Genomic DNA, 19,319 nt, shown 5'->3' with positions numbered 1-19,319 from the left:
AATATAAAGTGTACTATCTAACACCAAAACACTAAATATAAAGTGTACTATCTAACACCAAAACACTAAATATAAAGTGCACTATCTAACACCAAAACACTAAATATGAAGTCCACTATCTAACACCAAAACACTAAATATTAAGTGCACTATCTAACACCAAAACACTAAATATAAAGTGCACTATCTAACACCAAAACACTAAGCATAAAGTGCATTTACTAATATCAAACATTAAATATATAATTTACCGATTAACACAAAAACACTAAATATAAAGAGTACAGACTGACATCAAAACACTAAACACTAGATGTACTTTCGTAAGTTCCCTGGAAGTTTTCTGTTTCAAGAGTGAACGAAACCAAATATTTTAATTCATGTTTTTGAAGTTCGTATGTCGTGATGTGTTGTAGCCGACATAATTATTCATGTGATTCATAACATGCTACGACAGGACAAATTGCAACGTTAAGCTTCGCTTATGTGACGTGACTTTAGTGCTACTGACTGACAGACAACACACTACTTTACAGTGGTGCAATTGATCAAAACAGATGGCTTCTCTAAGTGGGCTTCGGCCCCCCTCCTTTTCGGGGAAGGAAAGAATATATGGAAATATTAAGATACTAAATATTACAGTTATGTCAAATGATAAAGAACCAAACATGTCAGGTCTAAAATTTTAATAAAATTCTCATAAACTGCAAAATATTTTCTTCACGTTCCTCTTAATTTGGCATGGCCATGTGGTTAAGGCTCTCGACTCGTAATCCAAGGGCCGCGGGTTCGAATCCCTGTCACACCAAACATGCTCGCCCTTTCAGTCTTGGAGGCGTAATAATATGACGGTCAATGCCACTATTCGTTGGTAAAAGAGTAGCCCAAGAGTTGACAATGGATGGTGGTGTCTAGCTGCCTTCCCTCTAGTCTTACACTGCAAAATTAGGGATGGCTAGCGCAGATAGCCTTCGTGTAGCTTTGCGCAAAATCCAAAACAAACAAACAATCATAATTTGTCGATTTCAGACATAATAGCAGAGTCGTACAAAAGAAAAATCTGAAATATACCTTTTGTCTCAAAGAGGCCTTTTATTAAATACCAAAACTCGTCAATTGGACTAAAGTATGAGATACTAAGTATTTTATTAAACACTTATACAGTGACTTGTGAGAAGCAAAAGGTAGGTTTCAAAATATACTTTGTACACGGCTCAGATTTTGAATGAAAAATGAAAAAAAAACTAAGATAGATGTGAAGAAAAAAATTTGCAGTTTACACGATTTTTATGAAATTTTAAGCCTACTGGTTTCTATTTCTTTGTCAGCATTATAGAGTTTAAGCCTAAATTTTAAATAGAACTTACCTTGATTCAAATATTGTACTACTGTTTTGTTTATCGAATCGAAATCGTCTGCTGAGAAGGTTGAAAAGGTTTCGATGGAAACTGCTTTTTCGGCGATTCTGCACGAGTCCCAGATGTCACATGTCTTGACTTTAACTATAACTTCGGTAGTCTGGCCTAAAACTATAAAAACTTATAATGTGTATATTATCAAATGAAATACAGCGCTTTAACTAATTACTAGCTTTGGAAAAAAATATGCATACATATGTCTGAGTGGACAGTGCGAGTATATTCCAGTATCTCAAATTAAGATTTATCTTTCGTTAACAATATGGAATTAGTGTTGACGTTTTGAAAGATTCCCAGTTTTCGGTTGAAGTAGAACTCACATACATTTTTTTTAAATTCGTGTTCGAGATGATTTGCCTTTGCAGTAAAATAAATTATTTTCTTATTTCAATCTTTCAATTGACACTTAACATTAAACCACATTTAAGCTCGAAGAATTACTTTAAAAAGAAAAAACAATAGCCGATAAAGCATCAATTTACCTCCCGGAAGAATAACATTTCGAACAACAGGTGGCGCTCCCATTATTTTAGTGACAAGAATATCGACATCACTGTTGCTGAGACGAAATGAAAAAGCATACGATAATGAATAATCTTGTGGTGAATCACGCCAACTCCCTCTAGCGTCCAGGGTAAAGTTTGTTGATAACGCATAGCCAGATAGTGGCTCTATCTATATACAAAAAATGTATAAATACTAAATTTACTGAAAGATTTTGATCAAATATTATATTTTCTCTGAAACCTGAAACTTTACCTCACTTGCAGAAAACTACAACATTGGTATAAAATTCAATGGAGCTCTGTGCAGTAAACCCTGTAAACAGCTTCAGAACTCAATCATAAAAATATTAAAAAACAAACATCAATGAAATAAATATATTTGTTTATAATGAACGATTCACCTGGAGTGTGCCTCCATCTGGTGGATTATTTGTCTCTATTATAACTTCAGCATAACCTGATTCTCCTCCATCCATCGGTTCTGCTATTAGACGGATCTTATAGAGGGCACCACCCAAAAGACCTGCCCACCACTGATTAGTAGCTGGAATCAGGAGTGGAAATGGACGATCGACCAGAGAAAAACTGTAATATCTTGGCACTACTGATGACGTCACTCCGTCAATTAATGGAAGAGCATATTCTGAAATATGGTAGAAATTATGAACTTAAATAAAAGAAAATCGCAAGAAATGGTGGTGTGTCTCGATTACTCTAATTATAATTTTTGATTAACTGTTTAATTTAGACTGGAAAAAAAGTCTTATAATTCTTACACAAAGAATAAGGGCGCGTTAAATTAAAAAAGTTTTGGAGCCTTGCCACGTCTTTACGATTCATTTCGCCATGTCTGACCATACTTTATCTTATAGCCGTAGTGTTCACTGTAAACTACTTTATACTGTAAGGCTTGACATGTTAAATGCACACCACTACTCTCTGCAGGCTTTCCGTAAGCCTGACAGTATACGAAAATGATAGCTCCCAGTACCCTTTTCGAAAGATGGATCACACAAAAATCCATAGGTGCTGCATATGGTGACTTCGCCAGTGTGCCTCATTTCAAATAGCACGAACAGCTGTTTCATTCTCCAACTGCTTGAGATATATCAGAGTTGAATGGGTATGGGATGAAAGTTATTTGTCTCGCTTTTCGAGATAGAAATCTTCTTAATAATGTTGTGTACTGTTACCTGGGGCATACGAATGTGTTCCCCACTATCTTTGTGTTTATAGGTTTCATATGTTAAAGGACGTTACATGACTGGGCTACGGCTTGTTACAGACTTCTTCTTGAAGGACTCGGCACCCATATTCATCCATATTCCTTTTTTAAAGCCGTTAACTTCAAGAGATATCTCAGTCTTGAAAACCTAAATGCATATCTGAACACAACTGAGTGTATGAAAGGCTTTTATATATCATTCATAAAACAACTAGTTTGGGGTAAAATCACACTCTACTCTACTTCAAATAATATCAAAATTTAGTTCTAATACATTTCATTACACCGTGAATTTATATCAACCTTAGTTATTCACGTCACTTGTTGTTTTCCATATTTCCCTATTTTTAACTAAAAGACTAAAGGGAAGGTAGCTAATCAACAACACCAACCGCCAACTATTAAGCTACATTTTACAGTGAATAGTAAAATTGGTCGTCACATCATACCATTCACACTGTTGACAAACAAGCTTGTTTGGCAAATGGTTTCAATCCCACAGATCACAAGTCAAACGTTCTAGCAGCCAGATTCTGATTATTGAAATTACAAGAAGACATGAGAGAGATATTAAGTTTCAAGCTCACCAATCTGATAGTCTTAGTTACAGCAAGACGACTTAACGATTGATAGTCTTAGTTACAGCAAGACGACTTAACAATTGATAATCTTAGTTACAGCAAGACGACTTAACGATTGATAATCTTAGTTACAACAATTCACAGCATGTCAACTCTCGTGGATTTCATGCTCATCTCACAGTCTCGCTTAAATTTGTCTAAAATCATGTAAAATTAACTAATTCGACAGTTGATGAGATCGCCTGTTTATAGGATACGACAGCTGGTGGGGTCACCTGTTTTCAGGATATAAGAGAACAAAAACTGTGTCTATCTATCCAGACTCACCACGTGTACGATGGGATAAATGTTTATAATTTAATTTGATCAATCCAATTTTACAAATGATTTTGATAATATATTATCACAGTATATTGTAAACTAAAAGGTAGAAGTCATATATTTTTCTTTGTTCGAATAAGAATGCACAAATCAAGGAACCAGCACAACCTCACCTTTTGCCACCACGACTTCCCAGCGAATCGTTACATTGGCTCGACTGGTAACGTATCCTTCTACAACAAGTCTTTGAGTGGGATCTACTCGACCTGCTTTTCTCTTTTTAATGTAGACAATAGGTAGCTCCCCCTGACGGATAATAACTGAAGTTTGGGTTTCAGCACTGCGATAGTCCTTAAAAACTTTGAGTGTAAAAAGGTACCTATTAGATAAAGAGAAAACACAAAAATAACAAACGTTTGGTATAAAAATGATAAAATTTATATCACAACAAATGTCAAGAAACTCGAACTGCATAACTTTCGCTAAGATCCAAACCTACGATGGGGCAATGTAAAATTATGATAATTTTGATAATTAATAAATCCTGATGATTACGTTGGAAATTTCATACAACGAAATTTTTAGACAATTTGTGGATGAAAAACGCAAAATTTCGAAGGAAATCTTCATTAGTCTCCATACGAGAAGAAAATATTATACAGCAGAGCGTTTAGGGCAAAACTGGGCTCAGAAAGTATACAAGTTAAAAAATGCTATTACTTTATTCACAAATTGAAAGCTGCTATTACGAAAAAGAACTGTCAAACCCGTAAAAATCGTGTGTTAAAAGTGGGACTATTAATATTAATGAGATAATCACAATTTTAATTGTGGTTTTCAGCCACATTTTAAACTCATCAAAACAAACGAACTTTTTGACCTTGTTTGCTTAAGCCTGCACTAGAAAAATGCAACCCTGAGACATTAACCATTTTGTGGAAAGATATGCAAAAGAATCGAAATAACATTGTTATGACAGTTGATCAAAGAAGCTTCATTTCATGGAAACATAGCTTCATAACTATTGTTAAAAAGCATAACAAGTTGTGAGAGAATGAAATCCGAGAGAGACAATTGAAGTTTCCAGAAGTTACTATATAATGCTCAATGACTTCCTGTGCATCTCAAAAACCTTAGAATAAATTACTTTTGATCATCAACAAATACAATTCCTAAACTTTTGCACTACTGAGAATAATAATACAAAACGCTTAGCATACGTTTCTGGATGAAGAGCCCCTGCTGGTACAGTAAGAACCTTGCTATTGACCAACAGATTGGGTCCTAAGCATGACGTATTAGAGGTCATCAGGTCACTGCAAGACCACAATAACTGAAGATCACCAGCAGCGTTGCTTGGATCAAAAGATAGAGCGCCATCTAGTGTAAACGGTGTCTGGTCTCCGACTACCAGGTGTGAAGAACTGATTACAGCCTGTAAACTTGTCCTCTTAACTCCAACGGTAACTGATGCATTACTCCACTTACTCTCATCACTGCTTACAGACACTGAAAGAACCAAACACAGGTTTTCTATCTATATAACCACCAATCAATCAGTCTGTTCTACTTGTTTCTACCAATAAAATATACTCATATATAGGTATTTTTATCTGTTCGTGTTACCCCGGTTATATGTTATAGATAAGATATGCTAAGTTCATCTTACTGTATTTCACATTCTCTACTTACTACCAGCTGGCTGTGAACAAGGAAGGTCAACTTTCTTATTCCAATGTTCTTTTTATTATTTGACTCTACAGGAAAGCTCTTATCTAATTATGTGTTATCTACCAATGTGTGATGTCGATCTGTCTGTTACTCCGTCAGTTTTTGTGCTTGTCTCTTTACTTATTTTTGTGAATTAAATATGCGCAAGTATACGTACATATTCCTATGCGTTTATTTATATATGATTGTCCGTCTGTCGGAAGACGGGCGTGGTCTATTAGTTAGTGTGCCTTGACTGTAGATTCAATGATCTAGGTTTCATGGCATGTTACTACAAAATCGTTTTCCGTACTTATGGGGGCCGTGGGTCCTAAATAAGAGTGACGTAATCAAATCACAATATTATGGTTGAGTAAGAGTAGCCAGGAGTTGGCGGTAGGTGTTATTTAAAAGCTGCTTTTCTCCTAATAATCTATAAATTCAAAACAAAGATGGCTATGTGCCGATAGCTAAATAGTTTAAGACTAACATTCTAAAACAAAACCGGATGTCAGTTAGTCAGTCTGTCTGTTTATTTTAATTGTTCCAGCGGACTCTGTCCATCTAATGTATCTTTTGCTATTTACCTTGTACGTATTTACCCACAATGCCCCAACCATTACTTACCACTAACTGAAATGGTGTACACACTTCCCAGCTGGAGATGTCCTCTAGGTACAATGGCTGAATTTGTAGTAAATCCCCTTAGATCGACCACTAAAGGGGAAATAGACCAAGTGACCTGGAAAAAAAAAAAGAATAATGAATTAAATTACGTCTGCATCCCTGTTCATGCAGGGTACAAAAGTAATACGGTACACCTATAAAACAAAAATTCTAAATTATATACAAATATATGAGTACGTAAATGGTTGTGCTCAATAGCGATATGATGTCATACTGCACGTGTTTATGACGACATATATTAACTACTAAAGGACTGTCATTGCCATTTGTCAGTGTTCACTAAAATTTCTTCTTTGAATATATCGGTGAATCCTTGATAGTACAATTCAAAACAAACAGTGATTAAATCTGCCGCACTGGACTAAATGTTTTCACGCTTATGTAAAGAGAAAAATATAGGGAATTGTCAAAACATTTTCTGATACTGGAATGAAATGTAAGAGGTGTAGCTACCCTTTTGATCAATTGTTTTCAAGTTCTATTGTGGTTGTTTTATCTCTCAAGTTGAGGAACACATAACCGTCTAGTTAATAGTTTTTAACTAACAGTGCTAAGTTTAAGAAGTTTGATGATTTGCATCTATTACAAGATTACAAAACTATATATCAACCCGAATAACTACTATAATGCACATATAGTTGAGGAATGGAATATTTTAATCGAAGTTGCATCATGAAATAAAAAGGAATTCTCAATAGCCTCAGCTGTAATTATAACTCAAATCGGTTAATAACTGAAGCTATGAGCTAAAGGTTTGTATTTGAAAAACAAGAAGAAATCCCCAATAGCCGCGGCTGTGATTAGATTTCAATCTGTTAAAGAAATAGAACCATTAGCTGAAAGTTTGTATTTGATTAAAAAAAACAGAGCCATTCTATGGGTCAGCTAAAAATCCTGTGCTGTGGGATACGTAAGACAAAGGAGTAAACAGTTCCCCAGAACTACACAAAAAACTGACATATGTTTGTTATTTTCTTCTGCAGAACTACACAAAAAACTGACATATGTTTGTTGTTTTCTTCTGCAGAACTACACAAAAAACTGACATATGTTTGTTGTTTTCTTCTGCAGAACTACACAAAAAACTGACATATGTTTGTTGTTTTCTTCTGCAGAACTACACAAAAAACTGACATATGTTTGTTGTTTTCTTTCCCAGAACTACACAAAAAACTGACATATGTTTGTTGTTTTCTTCCCCAGAACTACACAAAAAACTGACATATGTTTGTTGTTTTCTTCCCCAGAACTACAGAAAAACTGACATATGTTTGTTGTTTTCTTCCCAGAACTGACATATGTTTGTTGTTTTCTTCCCCAGAACTACACAAAATCTGACATATGTTTGTTGTTTTCTTCCCCAGAACTACACAAAAAACTGACATATGTTTGTTGTTTTCGTTGTAGTTACAGAATTTGTAAAAAAGGGCTTACTTGAAGACTTGATGTCGTCATGTCAATTTCTTCACAGATGTCAACAATAACTGTGAACGTGACGTCACGCTGAGCGTCAACAATTGTGGGACCCTGTATGGTTAGGGCAAGTGGTTTGTTTGTACGTCTAAAAGGTGAATGGACGGAAGATACGATTCACCACCGAAACGATTTGTAGCTGTGATCATCACCACGTAGTCAATGTCTTCCTTTAGCTGGAATGTTTCATATTTTTAATATTATTTTTAACCTGATATAAAATCTATCCTCAGTGAAGAGAAATATTACATAATTACGATAAGCGTGCGATTCTCTTGATGGAACTGTTGGGTTCGCGAGAAATAAGATGATAAAGCTTAAAATAATGGAGAGAGTCTGTTATTAATCATGTAATTTAGCTGGTTTTTTACAATGATAAAACTCAATTCTACATAAAAATCGTGGTGAACAAGCCATGATTTAAACCTAGGAGGATACTATATCGTAAAGTTCGTCTTTTAATAGGTCGATTTGTTTGATTGGTTTGTTTTGAATTTCGCTCAAAGCTACACAAGAGCTATCTATGTTAGCCGTTCCTAATTTAGCAGTGTAAGACTAGAGGAAAGGCAGCTAGTCGTCACCACCTACCGTGGGATTCACCGTCCCATTATAACGCCCCCACTGCTAAAAGGGCGAGCATGTTTGGTATGACGGAGATTCGAACCCACGACCCTCGGGTTATGAGTCGAGTACCTTAACCACCTGGCCATGCCGGACCGATTTGTTTGAAATTTTGTTAATAGAAAGAACACTAAATATTGTCGTATATTTCAAGATAATAAACATAAATAAAGAAGTAACTCACGTGAATTTTGCACGTGATTTATAACATGCACGAACGTAACATTGTAATGAAAACTTCGTACCATAATAATCACTTTTAGAATGCCCCCCCCCTCCAGTGGCACAGCGGTATGTTTGCGGACTTACAACGCTAAAAACTGGGTTTCGATACTTGTGGTGGTCAGAGCGCAGATAGCCCATTGTGTAGCTTTGAGTTTAATTCTAAAGAAACAAACAAACACTTTTAAAATAAATTACAAATGTAGTGTAGAAAAAGTTATAAATTACGGAAGCAGATGATAAAGAGTTGAAACTGATTTAAGGCTTAAATATTTTTTTTGTATTAATTTTTCAAATATTGGATATAGAATTAACCTTAGTCATGAATTTACATTTATAATATCAGCAAATCTCTTTCAGACGTCTTTATATCGACTTGTATTTAACCAGTGATACAAACTATATGATGCCCACAAACTTCTATACCATTCGGGAAAACGGAGCATCACTTTAAGCACTCAGTTAATATACTCATTAGCGAAGTTTCATTTTTTTTTTACATATCCTGTTCAAAGAGTAAATAGCTAAAAGCTTGAAACTAGAGTTAGCTCCTGTTTCAACTTAACTAGGCCTACTTTAAGAAAATAATACACATACGTGTTATTATTGAACAGAAAATATTAGTTTACGTATACGTACATACATATCGATAAATATTTCTGAACAAGAAGTATTGTTATGTCAATCGGTTTCTTTAGTGAACCTATTATTCTACGTTTACAAAAAAGCCTAAAAATAACACATTCTGATGGATCATGGAAGAAAAGTGTTTGGTCACAGTAGCAAGTTAATTTTCTGTTACGATAATGTTCACCTGATCTATTGCCAGAAAATTTTATTTATTCCATGCGTTTTAAAACCCCATGACGTTTTGTCAACCCTGTACAAACTGCTACATTGAGTCATTGACAAAATTAAAGGATAAACTTACTTGATCAGTTGAAAACGACAACAGTTTTGGATCCGCAGTGGAACTGTGTTGTAAAACTAGTCTTTGCAAGTCGTGAAGACCATAATAAACAGTTGGATCTTCCACAGTGAAAAATAAAAATCAGCTACGAAACTTTTAAAATTACAAGTTTGATTTTTAAAACGTTTATAACTAAAATAACTACACCATAAGTTTTTACGACTAAAATAACTATACGATAAGATTTTATAACTAAAATAACTACACCATAAGTTTTTACGACTAAAATAACTATACGATAAGATTTTATAACTAAAATAACTACACCATAAGTTTTTACAACTAAAATAACTATACGATAAGATTTTATAACTAAAATAACTACACCATAAGTTTTTATAACTAAAATAACTACATCATAAGTTTTTATAACTAAAATAACTACATCATAAGTTTTTATAACTAAAATAACTACACCATAAGTTTTTCGAGGCTATCGAGATATGAGTATGACGCATTCGATCATTCCCCATCTTGAGGTCAAAGGTCACACGTTTCTAGTCTCACATGTATAATACTTATATTCTAGTCAATCATATTCAGTTTGTATTTCTAACATCTTAAACGGATACTCTGCCTTATTTTAAAAATACTTATTTGGTAACTTCCAAAAAAACTCAGCAAGTTCCTTACAGTTAACCCTCGATAATTTTTAAAACTTACGAGCAAAAGATGAGTTTAAATTTAAGCTAATTAGTATATAGAGTTAATTATTATCCATGTTAAACGATTGAGATATTTTATAAACCTAATAAATTGTAGAAACTATAAGTTACTTAAGAAAGTTGTATAATTAGTAAACTACTAATTCGTTTAAAGTTTTACCCGAGGTATTGGTTGGATAAATTGTCCGGAAGTAATCCATCTCGTGGCATGCGTCAGCTGTGACGTCAATCGCTGTAATGTTAATGATTCCTCCACAAACCTCTCTTGGGCCGAACAGTTCGAAATATGGAGTAAACTGTTCAAAGTTTGTACATCATCATAAAGTGTTATATGTTTTAAGTTTATAGCAAAGGTAAATTAAAACTTTCCAATACATCAATCATATAAATTCTTTCGACCAATAAGCCAGTAGAGAGACTTAAGAAGATGACATTGGAAAAAATTACGATAGAGCAAAATATCTGTACCAACAACAATAAGTATATTTCCTTTAATCAGTGCACTACAAGCTATGTTACCACCAATAAATGTGTTACCACTAATGGCCGTATTATCATTAATCTACGTACTACCACCAATAAGTGCCTGAAACTAATTACCACATTATTAATAGTGAACGTATTACCACTGAATAATGTATTATATTCATGATAAAAAATAACTCCCATATTTAAATATTTTGAAATATTTTTCTATATTACACAAATAACTTTATTAATACTTAAACGATGAGATATATATATATATATATATATGTACATAAGAATGTATTATTATAGCTTATTAATTTAATTTTACACAGATCAATTGCATTATTTCAATTACTAATAAAAAACAAACTGATATAATATCTGTATTTCCGCTTCCTCACCGAATTTAGGAAGTCAGTAATTCACAGGTCAATGTAATTCACTGTAACCATCCTGAACAGTGTTCTTTTGTTTCGTTTTTATGTTAACAAATTATTAACTTCTTTAATAAAGATATTTAATAGTCTGATCGTTTCTTTACTACAAATCATCCCTCGATCTATCATTAAAGCTCTCAAACTGATAGGATTTCGACAAGCGCGTTCCATCTCGTTTTACTCACCGGATTAAGCCCTATCCTTTACAGAATGGGCCCGGCATGGCCAAGCGTGTTAAGGCGTGCGACTCGTAATCCGAGGGTCGCGGGTTCGAATCCTTGTCACACCAAACATGCTCGCCCTTTCAGTCGTGGAGGCGTTATAATGTGACGGTCAATCCCATTATTCGTTGGTTAAAGAGTAGCCCAAGAGTTGGCGGTGGGCGGTGATGACTAGCTGCCTTCCCTCTAGTCTTACACTGCTAAATTAGGGACGGCTAGCACAGATAGCCCTCGAGTAGCCTTGTGCGAAATTCAAAAAAGAAACAAACCTTTACAGAATATTTTCTTGAAATAATGTTAAGTTACCAAGCTGGCAGCTCCATCTACCGTCATTGCCTTTTATTCTATTGTTGTTACTTACTATACCGGCTTTCTCTTCTGTTGTAACCGTTATTTGACGTATTACATATGATATCACACTTGCTTTGTTTTTCGTATTACTATCTTTACTGTTTCATCAATTAAAACATGACTTACCGGATTTGTTGCCTCTTCTACTGTAGCCATTCCGGTAACTTCTAACCCTAACTCAGGAGGAACATCTCGGTTGTAGAGTCCGTTACCAGACAGAAAGGTTAATACATCATACGGTATTAGCTCAGGTTCTCTTCCAAGAAGAACTGTCAGGGTGTTTGCTATAGTGATGCATATTGGATCTGTACAAGAAAAGAAGAGAACATTAATCATATGCAAAAGAAATCTTAATCTCGGAATTTATCATAAATGAAAGTTTAAGTTGTTACCTCAGTAATCAGTATCTTCCCTTAACATCCAAATAAAAACATAAACTGTTAGGCATGACATTCGTGTTAAGTAAACTGGAATGGACGAAAACTGTCTGCTGTAAAAAAACCAAAAAAAAACACACAAGTGTAGAGGGCGAATTGTTTGTTTGTTTTTTTTAATTTCGCGCAAAGCTACTCAAGGGCTATCTGCGCTAGTCGTCCCTAATTTAGCAGTGTAAGAGTATATGGAAGGCAGCTAGTCATCCCCACCCACCGCCAACTCTTGGGTTACTCTTTTACCAACGAATAGTGGGATTGACCGTTACATTATAACGCCCCCATGGCTGAAAGAGCGAGCATGTTTGGTGCGACCGGGATTCGAGCCCGCGACCCTCGGGTTACGAGTCGAACGCCTTAAGGTCTTCTTTTTCAGGTTTTTCGAGGACCTAAAGACGGAAGACTTTCGAAACGTAGTGCTCTACACTTGTGTTGTTTTACAATAATCAGTTTCCGTCCATTCCAGTTTACTTTTTATATTTCTTTCATGGACATATCTTTTCTTTTCACCTCCATAATAAATTAGTATTCAATTTACCATTAAGGCTTCCAAACTGATATGGTTTCTACAAACGTGGTTATCCAGTTTTACGTTACCACTATCTTTGTCTTATTATTTTCCAAAAAGTATCCGAATTTTCCATTCTTAACTCGCCTATATTTGTTTTCATGTATCTTAAAAACGTAACTGATGCATGTTTACCTAATAAGAAGTTATATGGCTAACCATGGTAAAAAAACGCCAGTGAAAGTCAACACAATACAAGTTGTGTTGATGGTTGAATGCATAATGACGCACTGCACGGAAGTTGTTTTTTACCACGATATTTCTATACGTTATGATAGCAAGTTGTAAAGAAATTGTTAGGAATAAGCAGCAAAGATCCGTTGATTTTAAATGTGTTCTACAGACTTTTTTCATTATCGATGTTAAAGAAACAAAATAAAAGATGGCGTCTCCATACACGTGTTTAAAACCACTCCAGATATAATTATCTTTATCTTGAGAAACTAGTTAGAACAGTGCTACTTTAGTGACAATTCTGCACACAACAAATGGAAATATTAAAGTTACTTTAAGGTACCAAATCAACTGTCTTCTATTAACGTTATAATCAATTGCTAACTATCCAAGTTTTGATGATTTCTGTTAGGTCGAATATTGTTTTTTCTTCGTTTTTTTATCAGATAGATTGATGTAAAAGGTTTATTTTATCTTTCTTTTCTCATGAGTGGTTCATATCACATTATTTTAGTGCTATTAAATTTTTGACCCACCATGGCCATCACATTAAACACATGCTCGCCCTTTCTGCCGTGGGAGAGTTATAATGTGTCAATCAATCCCAATATTCGTTGGTAAAAGAGTAGTTGAAGAGTAGGCGGTGGATGGTGATGACTAGCTGCTTTCCCTCTAGTTTTACACTGATAAATTAGGGCAATTAACGTGTAGCCCTCATGTAGCTTTGCACGAAATTCAAACAAACAAACAAAGCTATTTAATTTCACTGACATTCTACTCTGTCATAATCAGTCATAAGACAGTTTTGTGCTCCTGATTTCTGGTATTCTAGGAGTTTTTGTTTTATAAGTTTAATAAAACTTAAACAACGATTTAATTTAATTTTAAAATCGCCCGTCATTCTATATGAATTTGATTAACGGTATTTAGTTATCAGCCATATCTTGCAAACCGCTGTTCTCATGCGAGTCACCAACACAATATTCTGACCATAAGCATACATGTATTTCTGTCCTTATTAGGCTTATAATCTTACCTTCTCCCAACAACTCCACACTTGTTTGGTTGAACACGACACTACAGTTGACCAATCCCTCAGGACGAAGGCTGTCAGAAAGTGTTATCAGAATTTTGTCAAGACTGTCAGCAAATCGAGCTGTGATTGGCTGGGGAGCTTCTGATGGTTGTATGGTAGTGGTTGTTAACTTGAATAGAAATATAACGAAAACTAATATAAAGTGTGTGTTTTTCTTCTTGCAAAGCCACATCGGGCTATCTACTATGTCTACCGAGTGGAATCAAACCCTTGATTTTAGCATTGTAAATCCGAAGATTTACCGCTGTCCCAGCGAGAGACAACACAAAATGAAAGGAGAAAATAACTCAGGGTTTCATAAAAAACTCCTTGTTACTGAGATCGTTTGTATAGAAAATATAATTACTTCAAACTAATGATTAAAAAATTGTTTTGCTAGTGTTCAGATCATTTATGAACCTTTTAGTCAGAAACATAAAATCTCAGCGAAAAGACCATAAAATGGTAACATACTCAACAGTAAAACCCCACATTCATTTAACAGATGGCATACCAGATTTTGTGTCTCACCAATCGAATAAATAAATACAACAAACTAGACAGAGATTTTAAAAATAGCTACATAAAAACAGGATAGCCCATTACATTACTTTCCATCTTGGTAATAGCACGACAATGAACAGATACATTAGATAATATTTATCTACTTACAAAATCTGTAGTTGGCCCAACAGTTGATGTGGATCTCTCTGTAGTGGTAGGTTCAGCTGTTGTAGTAAGCTCAAAAGTTGATGTGGGTCTCTCTGTAGTGGTAGGTTCAGCTGTTGTAGTTGGCTCAACAGTTGTTGTGGGTCTCTCTGTACTGGTAGGTTCAGCTGTTCTATTTGGCTCAACAGTTGTTGTGGGTCTCTCTGTACTGGTAGGTTCAGCTGTTGTAGTTGGCTCAACAGTTGTGGGTCTCTCTGTAATGGTAGGTTCAGCTGTTGTAGTAAGCTCAACAGTTGTGGGGTCTCTCTGTAGTGGTAGGTTCAGCTGTTGTAGTAAGCTCAACAGTTGTTGTGGGTCTCTCTGTAGTGGTAGGTTCAGCTGTTGTAATTGACTCAAGAGTTATTGTGGGTCTTTCTGAAGTGGTAGGTTCAGCTGTTGTTGGTCTTTCTGTACTGGTAGGTTCAGCTATTGTAGTAAGCTCAACAGTTGTTGTGGGTCTCTTTGTAGTGGTAGGTTCAGCTGTTGTGGCTGTCTTAAGAGTAGTTGTGGGTCTCTCTGTAGTGGTAGGTTCAGCTGTTGTAGTTGACTCAACAGTTGTTGTGGGTCTCTCTGTAGTGGTAGGTTCAGCTGTTGTAGTTGACTCAACAGTTGTTGTGGGTTTCTCTGTAGTGGTAAGTACAGCTGCTGTAGTAATCTCAACAGTTGTTGTGAGTCTCTCTGTAGTGGTAGGTTCAGTTGTTGAAGCTGGCTCAACAGTTGTGGGTCTCTCTGTAGTGGTAGATTCAGCTGTTGTAGTAATCTCAACAGTTGTTGTGAGTCTCTCTGTAGTGGTAGGTTCAGTTGTTATAGTTGGCTCAACAGTTGTTGTGAGTCTCTCTGTAGTGGTAGGTTCAACTGCTGTTGGTCTCCCTGTAGTGGTAGGTTCAGCTATTGTAGTAAGCTCAACAGTTGTTGTGGGTCTCTTTGTAGTGGTAGGTTCAGCTGTTGTGGTTGTCTTAACAGTTGTTGTGAGTCTCTCTGTAGTGGTAGGTTCAGCTGTTGTAGTTGACTCAACAGTTGTTGTTGGTCTCTCTGTAGTAGTAGGTTCAGCTGTTGTAGTTGGCTCAACAGTTGTTGTGGGTTTCTCTGTAGTGGTAAGTTCAGCTGCTGTAGTTGGCACAACAGTTGTTGTGGGTCTCTCTGTAGTAGTAGGTTCAGCTGCTGTAGTTGGCACAACAGTCGTTGTGGGTCTCTCTGTAGTAGTAGGTTCAGCTGTTGTAGTTGGCTCAACAGTTGTTGTGGGTCTCTCTGTAGTAGTAGGTTCAGCTGTTGTTGGTCTTTCTGTACTGGTAGGTTCAGCTATTGTAGTAAGCTCAACAGTTGTTGTGGGTCTCTTTGTAGTGGTAGGTTCAGCTGTTGTGGTTGTCTTAACAGTTGTTGTGGGTCTCTCTGTAGTGGTAGGTTCAGCTGTTGTAGTTGACTCAACAGTTGTTGTGGGTCTATCTGTAGTAGTAGGTTCAGCTGTTGTAGTTGGCTCAACAGTTGTTGTGGGTTTCTCTGTAGTGGTAAGTTCAGCTGCTGTAGTTGGCACAACAGTTGTTGTGGGTCTCTCTGTAGTAGTAGGTTCAGCTGTTGTAGTTGGCTCAACAGTTGTTGTGGGTCTCTCTGTAGTGGTAGGTTCAGCTGTTGTGGTAATCTCAACAGTTGTTGTGAGTCTCTCTGTAGTGGTAGGTTCAGTTGTTGTAGCTGGCTCAACAGTTGTGGGTCTCTCTGTACTGGTAGATTCAGCTGTTGTAGTAATCTCAACAGTTGTTGTGAGTCTCTCTGTAGTGGTAGGTTCAGTTGTTGTGGTTGTCTTAACAGTTGTTGTGGGTCTCTCTGTAGTGGTAGGTTCAGCTGTTGTAGTTGACTCAACAGTTGTTGTGGGTCTCTCTGTAGTAATAGGTTCAGCTGTTGTAGTTGGCTCAACAGTTGTTGTGGGTTTCTCTGTAGTGGTAAGTTCAGCTGCTGTAGTTGGCACAACAGTTGTTGTGGGTCTCTCTGTAGTAGTAGGTTCAGCTGTTGTAGTTGGCTCAACAGTTGTTGTGGGTCTCTCTGTAGTGGTAAGTTCAGCTGTTGTAGTTGGCACAACAGTTGTTGTGGGTCTCTCTGTAGTAGTAGGTTCAGCTGTTGTAGTTGGCTCAACAGTTGTTGTGGGTCTCTCTGTAGTGGTAGGTTCAGCTGTTGTGGTAATCTCAACAGTTGTTGTGAGTCTCTCTGTAGTGGTAGGTTCAGTTGTTGTAGCTGGCTCAACAGTTGTGGGTCTCTCTGTAGTGGTAGATTCAGCTGTTGTAGTAATCTCAACAGTTGTTGTGAGTCTCTCTGTAGTGGTAGGTTCAGTTGTTATAGTTGGCTCAACAGTTGTTGTGAGTCTCTCTGTAGTGGTAGGTTCAACTGCTGTTGGTCTCCCTGTAGTGGTAGGTTCAGCTATTGTACTTGGCTCAACGGTTGTTGTGGGTCTCTCTGTATTGGTAGATTCAGTTGGTATAGTCATCTCAACAGTCGTTGTGAATCTCTCTGTAGTGGTAGGTTCAACTGCTGTTGGTATCCCTGTAGTGGTAGGTTCAGCTGTTGTAGTTAACTCAACAGTTGTTGTGGGTCTCTCTGTAGTAGTATATTCAGCTGTTGTAGTAATATCAACAGTTGTTGTGAGTTTCTCTGTACTGGTAGGTTCAGTTGTTATAGTTGGCTCAACAGTTGTTGTAGGTTTCTCTGTTGTGGTAGGTTCAGCTGTTGTAGTTGGTATTTTACTCACGATCACCCTAAGACATGCAAGCAAATAAATCAGACTTTTGTTTCAAAGTGTATTTTTGCCTCTACTTTTTGATTTAGAATATTAGAACAACATTTACTATTCCTGCAATATCCAGCATGAATATTGACATCGTAAGTATATATTAAGAACTACATAGTTTAGTGTTCAGTGAATAACTTACTGAACTGAACAATTAATTGAATAATACCACAATAATCTTAACATAAGGCGAGGTTTTATTTTAATAATTACAACGTATTGAGTCATGATTAGGTACAAGCTACATTTTGAAACGCAAAACTCTCACATAATAATAATCCAATACTGTGGATCGAGATACAAAAAGAAAACCCAAGTGACACAGCGGTATGTCTGCGGACCTATAACGCTAGAATCCGGGTTTCGATACCGGTTGTGAGCAGATAGCCCATTGCATAGGTTTGTGTTTAATCATAAACAAACAAATGAAATATTAAAATTAGAACTTGGACACTGTAAAAGTTGCTCTTATTGTATTTTCAAATTAACTGGATAATTGGCCTTATTAATTAATTCAGTAATAACAGAACTATAAAGTTCTCACTTATTAACTGTATTTAAATCATAGGGCTTAAATAGTTTTTTTTCTTACAAGTAGCCTTCCTTACTGTTTCCAGGAGACATGAAACCAAAGTCAAAGAATTACTTTTCTTTCACATATTCGGGAAGCTGGCTTTTCTCAAAGTGTTGAGCGACCCCCCCCCCTTCTCAGGGAGCACAAAATAATCTCTTGTGGGGGTCGTAAGCAGTTAGGGTAAAGTTGATGGTGTAACAATTCAAAATTAAGTGTTTAAATATATTTCTTATTAATCAAAATAAGAAGTAATTACTACACGACGTATAGCATTTTAATGTGTATCCGTGTATTATATCTCGTCATATAAGTCACTATTATACTCACTTATAAACAGAAAAAAGAGGGGAGCGCTCAAGGAACCATATTTGGAGAGGGGGTTTAGGAAGTGTTTACTGTAAGGAAATAACACGTGATATCGTTACGTGCTTAGGTTGATCATGCAGAAATACCAACTATCTAGACAAATATTTTCTTACCCATAATAACCGAAGCTGTGGCAAGCACAGGTGAGGTGTCCACTTATTAGATCCTGTCCTAGTTTTTCACATTCATCGGTGTCCCACGCCAATGTACCTGGATCAAACGCTCCACACTAAAATAGGGTTAGTTGTTCTACTTTAGAACCATCAAACAAACTGTTGGTTCAAGATATACTACAATAATCAATTAACCTTCTATCTATACATATTGATTGATTGAAAACTAACTGTTTATTTTCTGTGGTTTATTTAATACTCTATGACAGTAACACTGATAATAATGCTATCCGCACCATTCTTTCCGGATTCAGGTGTAACATTCTAAAAACCTGTAGGGGACAGGTAGAGAAAAGTACAATTAAAAATATTACCAACTACTCAATAGGCTATTGTTTTTTTATCCATCACAGAGATCAAATCCCAAATTTTAACATTATAAGGCCCAACCTTCTCTTTGAATAACCGAAGGGCATTATTATATGATCGGATGTCAACCAAAATACAGATCTACAGGTCATCCTTTTCCAGTCTAGGTGTTATACAGATAATCCTTCATCAACCAAGGATGCTATACAGACAATCCTTCGTAAACCTAAATGTTGTATAACTCTTTATAAACCCACAAAGGTGTTATATGGACAATTTTCATCGTCAA

General features: G+C 36.0%; 2 protein-coding genes across 2 annotated transcripts in view; both read right to left on the bottom strand.

Moving 5' to 3' along the window:
* The window catches only part of LOC143237318 (uncharacterized), a 54,960-nt gene extending 46,923 nt beyond the window's left edge, over positions 1 to 8,037 (bottom strand). The window contains exons 1-7 of the mRNA XM_076476431.1: positions 7,883 to 8,037; positions 6,389 to 6,503; positions 5,272 to 5,560; positions 4,225 to 4,430; positions 2,326 to 2,567; positions 1,901 to 2,093; positions 1,368 to 1,529 (exon numbers count right to left, since the gene is read on the bottom strand). Coding sequence (XP_076332546.1) covers positions 1,368 to 1,529; positions 1,901 to 2,093; positions 2,326 to 2,567; positions 4,225 to 4,430; positions 5,272 to 5,560; positions 6,389 to 6,503; positions 7,883 to 7,903 — 1,228 coding nt within the window. The 5' untranslated portion in view covers positions 7,904 to 8,037. The remainder of the gene's footprint in view (positions 1 to 1,367; positions 1,530 to 1,900; positions 2,094 to 2,325; positions 2,568 to 4,224; positions 4,431 to 5,271; positions 5,561 to 6,388; positions 6,504 to 7,882) is intronic.
* A 6,965-nt stretch (positions 8,038 to 15,002) lies between these two features.
* Positions 15,003 to 19,319, bottom strand: part of LOC143239121 (uncharacterized) — a 66,761-nt gene continuing 62,444 nt past the window's right edge. The window contains exons 20-21 of the mRNA XM_076479963.1: positions 18,662 to 18,777; positions 15,003 to 17,576 (exon numbers count right to left, since the gene is read on the bottom strand). Coding sequence (XP_076336078.1) covers positions 15,083 to 17,576; positions 18,662 to 18,777 — 2,610 coding nt within the window. The 3' untranslated portion in view covers positions 15,003 to 15,082. The remainder of the gene's footprint in view (positions 17,577 to 18,661; positions 18,778 to 19,319) is intronic.

Source organism: Tachypleus tridentatus, chromosome 13, assembly GCF_004210375.1.
Source record: "Tachypleus tridentatus isolate NWPU-2018 chromosome 13, ASM421037v1, whole genome shotgun sequence".
NCBI lineage: Eukaryota > Metazoa > Arthropoda > Merostomata > Xiphosura > Limulidae > Tachypleus > Tachypleus tridentatus.
This window is presented reverse-complemented; position numbering and strand designations above follow the sequence as displayed.